The 6,011-nt window shown below is 33.9% G+C and overlaps 1 protein-coding gene across 1 annotated transcript; it reads right to left on the reverse strand.

Annotated features, from left to right (window-relative positions):
- Positions 1–132: 132 nt before the first annotated feature.
- Positions 133–3,731, reverse strand: LOC17897934 (polyadenylate-binding protein RBP47A). Its single transcript, XM_006307457.2, has 6 exons — positions 3,000–3,731; positions 2,010–2,493; positions 1,659–1,726; positions 1,456–1,586; positions 1,215–1,308; positions 133–547 (listed from the first exon to the last, which is right to left on the reverse strand). The coding sequence occupies exons 1-6, from the start codon at positions 3,423–3,425 to the stop codon at positions 419–421; spliced, it is 1,332 nt and encodes a 443-aa protein (XP_006307519.1). The 5' UTR covers positions 3,426–3,731; the 3' UTR covers positions 133–418.
- Between the last annotated feature and the right edge of the window lie 2,280 nt (positions 3,732–6,011).

Raw genomic sequence — 6,011 nt, forward strand, 5'->3', positions numbered from 1 at the left:
ATGTGAATAAATCGACTCTAAAAAGTAAGAAGAGAAGTGAAGAAAACTAAGGCACAGCAAACTAGTAATTGATCCAAACGATTTGGGAAATTACTTATTGTGGACCAAACTCTGCCTTTGAGGAAGTCTTCGTAACAGACCAGATAATAAACTTAAAAAAAACACTGAAGATAAAATTCAAGTTTTAGACAACCCCAAAATTTTGACAGAGACTGAGACAGCAAGATAAGCAAGATTCAAATCCAGGATACAAAACCCTCTTTGGACTAGAGGTTTTAGTTTCGATGGTGCGAGCTAACCTCTGAACCAACAACTATCATCGGATCACTTTGATCATCCAATGGCTTGTTTTTTTTAACCCAATTCCCGAAAGTCCAGGACTAACGGGTTTTTTGATGACAGAGACATACCAACACTTTCAAGAAGCCCCCGGGACAGCAGCCGCTGCAGTAGCGTACATGTTTGAGTCCTGATTAGCATATCCATTGTTGTAACCTTGTCCCCTTGAGTATCCTCCGTTCCATTGGTTGCCAGAGTCACCTCTCCACTGTAGAAGTTAAACAATTTTAGTGAAATAGAATAAACATATGGCAGATCATCACAGTTAAAACCTACCAAGTTGGTTAATCATCCATGCCACAGACTCAATGATGAATGCAAAAATATAGTTGATTGAGCAAACGTAACATTAAGTGTAGGGGCACTAAGAGACTAGGACACTCTTGAGGAGATTAGTTCACTTGTCCACTGATTACAACAAGTAATAGACTCAAGACAAACATGAAACCAAGACAAACTCTCAAAAAGAAACAATAACATCGGTTCGAAAAGGCTGCAACTAGCTCATTAATCTTGAGTAGCTGTCAATTTCTCTAGTTAGAAGAAACACTGAACCATCACTATTGTTACAGTAACTGGATAATGTTCTGTGATATGCATTAGATTTGCCAATCAAAATAGTCAACAAAAACCGTGAGAAGGTGCTTAATTCCACTAGGTCTTTATGGCCCGCAATGCACCAACTACTACTATCCATTGTCAACTACTGACTCTTGGCCTTAAGGATTCCTATTACTTTATCCATTCCATGGAGAGAGAAAAATCTAAAGACCCAAAAGAACTCTGAAACTAAGTTGACCTGGACCATACGAATAGAAATGCATACAAGGTTTCATTGATATAGAACACGCTATCCAAGTTAATTTTTCTTGTACCTGTTTGTTAGGGCTTCGTCCCCAAGAAAGCCGGACAGTGTTTTTCCCGATGACCGTCCCATTCAAGTTCCCAATGGCCTCTTCAGCACTTTGCCTGTCAAAACCAATGGCACATCACACATTGCAACTACATACCCATCTTCACTCTCTTAAATAAGCATCCAAGGGATTGCTCATCATGATTGAACAAAGTCCCACGCTACTCGATGAGTAAGCTGACAAGCAAAGAACAAGTTAGTACCTGTTAGCAAACTGGACAAAGCCGCATCCTTTTCCTACTGGGATCTTCACTGAAATAACCTCCCCAAACTGGGAAAAAGGTTGCATGAGGTCTTCTTCAGTAACATCAGCATCAAGACCGCCAACAAATATCTACAATGTGGTAAAAGACAATGAGGAGTTAGGTATACAATTGTTAGCAGAGGAATAGATAAGAGAACTCACTGTTGAATTATTTGATTCCCCATCAGACAGTGAACCATTTCCTCCATGTCCACCAGCCAGTGTCAGAGCTAATCCAATGAAAACATTACAATTCACTTTAGATGCTATGTAGAAAGCATCAAGACAAGATATTAAAACTTAAAAGCTGATTGGTCAACCCAGTGAATGCTTCATACAAATAACTACTAAAAGAGACATAAACAGAAATAAATCCATTTGCATTTACTAAGCAGAGAGAAAACATGGAAATAAAAAGGAACATGTGCTACTAAAACATGAAACAATGAAACAAATAAAGAATAAAATAAAACTTATGCTACATTAAGTGACAAAGATTATAGCAGTACTTACCTTGTGAACCATTTTGTTGACCATAAGCAGCAGCCCTTTTAGGAGTAGCAATACCAACACGCATTTGCCTACTTGAACAGAAAGCACCATTCATTTCTGTCATAGCTCTTGACCGCTCATTCTCGTCAGCAAACCTGACAAACCCGTAACCTTTGGACCGCCCGGTGTTGGAATCGATCACAACTTTGGCACCTTTGACAGACGGATATCTACCAGCAAAAGTCTCAAGCAAGACAGCATCACTCACATCTGGAGCCAAATCTCCAACAAAGATCGATAGGTCCGGACCATTTTCTGATGCTCTCTTCTCACCAGTACTGAAAGATGCCCAGTTTAAACGGAAAGGCTGATCTGCGTTCGGCATGGTTACACCACTAAAGCTCTGAAGAGCTTCCTCAGCTGCAGAACGTGTAAGAAACTCAACAAACCCATACCCTTCAGATTGACAAGTTTGCTTGTTGCGAATAACTTTCACAGAAGAAACCTAAACATCACAAAACAACAAAAACAAAAAAGAATAAGCTCAAAGGGAAATAAAAACAGAACACATCTTTGTTAACATGTTTGGAGTTTCTTGTTGTTCCTATAACAAGTAAGGTTCTCTAAACGTGGCAATGTACTTTTTCTTACCAAATGAAATGAACTTTAAAAGTCTGTCCTTTTTCAGGTCAACATAGTTCTCCATTACCCTAAATGTCAACCATATTGGCTTCTACACAGTTTAGATCTTAAAACCCAATAAAGAAGTTCAAAACTTGCTAAAATTTTTACATTGGATTCACAATAACGAATCTTTGCAACAACAGAAAAAAAAAAGAGAGTCACGGATCTAGAAACGTATGACACATCTATCACTTTCCATGTCAGAACCAAAAAAAGAAAGATTCCACTCACTAACATTATACATAAATTAAAAAACAAATCACGATCTAGCAAATCAAATCTAGCATCATTACAAAAACAAAGAACAAGAGAGAGAGAGATAAATACCTCGTTGGTGTGAGAGAAACAGGTATGGAGATAAGTCTCATCCATCCAGTGAAGAAGATCACCAACCCAAAGGGTCTTGACATCATCACCACCACCAGATCCAACACGTGGCTGCTTCTGCTGCTGACCCTGGTGATGCTGTTGTTGCTGATAAGCAGCGTATTGAAACTGAGGATGCTGTTGATAAGCAGCTTGATTGTAAGGAGCGTATTGGTGGTGAGGGTACATCATCATCTGTTGCTGTTGCATCATAGCCATAGCAGCAGCAGGGTATTGCTGCATCGCAGCCATCCATTGTTGTTGTTGTTGCCACTGCTGCTGTTGTTGTTGCTGAGGCGGTGGAGTTGATTGCTGCAAGGGTGGTGTTGTTGCTGCTGAGGTTGGTAAAGCCGAATCTGTAGAACCGTTGTTGTTTGGTGTCTGCATCTTTAAAGAAAATTAAGGAAACTTTTCGGATCCGATCTGGTTGGAAGAAGAAGAAGAAGAAGAGTGAGAAATTTAGAATCTTTCTTCCTTGTGTCTTCTCTCTCTCTCTCTCGATATGTAAGTGGTAAGGTAGAAGTAGTGTTTGGTAATGAAGGGAGACCGAGAGAGAGAGGATTAGATTTGGTTTTGTTTCTTTTAGGAAGATAAAATGGAGGCGGAGAGAGAAGAGGAGAAGGAGAAGGAGAAGAGAGGAGAGGGAAGAGAGAGTGTTTTGTGTTAAGAGATTCGGAGGGTTTAAGGCTTTTTTTGGCTTTTTTAGGTCTGAGAGAGAAGTGGTGGGAACGTGGGGCCCATTTACGTAGTGAAGCCATGTTGTTGTTTTGTTTTGTTTTGTTTTGTGTACTTTCTTTAATTTCTTTCTTCTGCTTCCTTGACTTTGTGTTATGCTGTAGTTTCTTTAGATCCGACGGTTCTGATTCGACCGTATTTTTAGGGGTTGACATCGATTTTATGACAGTTGATGTTACGACGATGATGATGATGATGATGATGATTCCCAAAGTCCCCCAAATCGGGTAAAATTTTAAAATTTTGGGTTTTTTTTTTCTTTTGGTTTTGGGCTAAATGGATTTGAAACTGGGTTTTGATTGGGATTATTATATATGGATGAGAGACTTCAGCTTGTGGACTTGGGATCCATATGTTTCATACTTTCAAAACCAATTCATCGTGGTGGTGAGGTGGTCTATGAAGTTGCTGAACTCGTTACATAGCTTTTTTACATTAATGTCAAATTTGATGTCCATTGTAATGTACGGTGAAGAACCACATAGAATGTTTACATAAATTAATCTGTCATATACTTCACTCAAATTAAGATCATAATTACCATTAAGGCCATCTTTATCGGCATAATCTCACGGACCTTAACCCATTAAAAAAGGCAAAATACTAAAACAGTGAAATCGCAAGGAGTAATCGGGTTCTCGTTAAGATTTTTTAAGAGTGCCAGTTGTGAAGTGGTGAGTGGTTACATTAATTGTAAATGAGTTTTTTTATTAATAATTAGATAATGTCTCGCGCATATGCGCGGGTTGTTCTATATTTATTTAATTATTTTAATTTATTTATTACTTATAAAAATAGATTAAATAAATTTTAATGTTTATGACATTTTTATATTTTATTTATTTAAATCATACAATAGAAGCATACATCCATATCTTTTGAATTTATTCGTTGATTAATTGTTCAATTTTTATAGTAATTTTATTTAGTGCTTTTAAGTATTTTTTGATAAAACCATAATATTGTTAATGATAAAAATAGGAATGATATTGGGAGAATTTAAAAATACCCTTTTAAAAATACCACTTTTTAAATTTACCCCATTTTCAAACTTTATCAAAACAACCACTAAAAATGTTAAAATTTATCCATATATGTGTGTAAACTTATAAATATACACACAAAATATCTTTATTTGTGTATAAAATTTTATTTGTTTCAATGTCTTACAAATTGGTTTGAATATAACCAAAAATTATTTTGTTAAAATAATTACATACTTTGAAAATAAAATAAATATACATGAATTTGTGAGAAAGAAAAAAACATATAAAGTAAAACAATGAACATGGTTTATTTAGCTTGATTTTCTTATGGTGCGATGGTTAGAAATCAATATTTTTGAATCCCATCGATAAAGTAATTTCCTTATAGCCATAAAATATTATTATACATATGTATTATATATTTAATAGTATAGAAAACAATTAAAAAATGAAAAAGTACATAAAATAAAGAAGAAATATAATTGAAAACAAAAGTTTTAACCAAATATATAATCAAGCTCTTACAATGATATCTTAATTGAGTTTTCAACCCATGCAAGAACATTAAAAATTAAACAAAGAAAATATTGAGAATATCATATATGGTGGAGGAGGATGTAAAAATGAGTATTTATAGGATAAAATATGATGTAAGTTATAATTATAAAATAATTAAATTAGAGGAGTTATAATTATATTTTATAATATGTTAATTGAAATTCCCAAAGAATAATTTTATTTTTTAATTTGTTGTTATATTCCTCTTAACTTAAGCTATATCTCTAGGTTTAATTATATTTTTCATCGTTGTAGTATATATAATAGATAGAAAATTGAATATCAAATTGTTTTTTATATAGGAAGTCAAGTATAAAATTCAAAGTTAACAAAAATTATAATGTTGTTTATATTATTACATGTTGAATCACAAACTAAATATAAGGATCATTATTCTTAAAAGAATGTCTTACAAATTGGTTTGATAATTATATAACAAAAAGTTTATTTTGTTAAAAAATTACATACTTTTGAAATTAAAATAAATATACATGAATATGTGAGAAAGAAACAAACATCCAATGTAAAATAATGAGATGGTTTCTTTAGCTTGATTTTCTTATAACCATAAAATATTATTATACATATGTATTACATTTAAAAATATAAAAAACAATGAAGACATAAAGAAATACATAAAAACAAAAATAAATAAAATTGAAAACAAAAGTTTAAACTAAATAATTAATCAAAC

The sequence above is a fragment of the Capsella rubella genome, unplaced genomic scaffold (genome assembly GCF_000375325.1).
Source record: "Capsella rubella cultivar Monte Gargano unplaced genomic scaffold, Caprub1_0 scaffold_1, whole genome shotgun sequence".
Lineage (NCBI taxonomy): Eukaryota > Viridiplantae > Streptophyta > Magnoliopsida > Brassicales > Brassicaceae > Capsella > Capsella rubella.

Coding starts and splice junctions, on each gene's coding strand:
- LOC17897934 (XM_006307457.2), bottom strand. CDS start 3,425: ATGCAGACACCAAACAACAACGGTTCTACAGATTCGGCTTTACCAACC. Junction 2,494..2,999: donor GTTTCTCTCACACCAACGAG/GTATTTATCTCT, acceptor TGTGATGTTTAG/GTTTCTTCTGTGAAAGTTAT. Junction 1,727..2,009: donor TCAACAAAATGGTTCACAAG/GTAAGTACTGCT, acceptor TCATTGGATTAG/CTCTGACACTGGCTGGTGGA.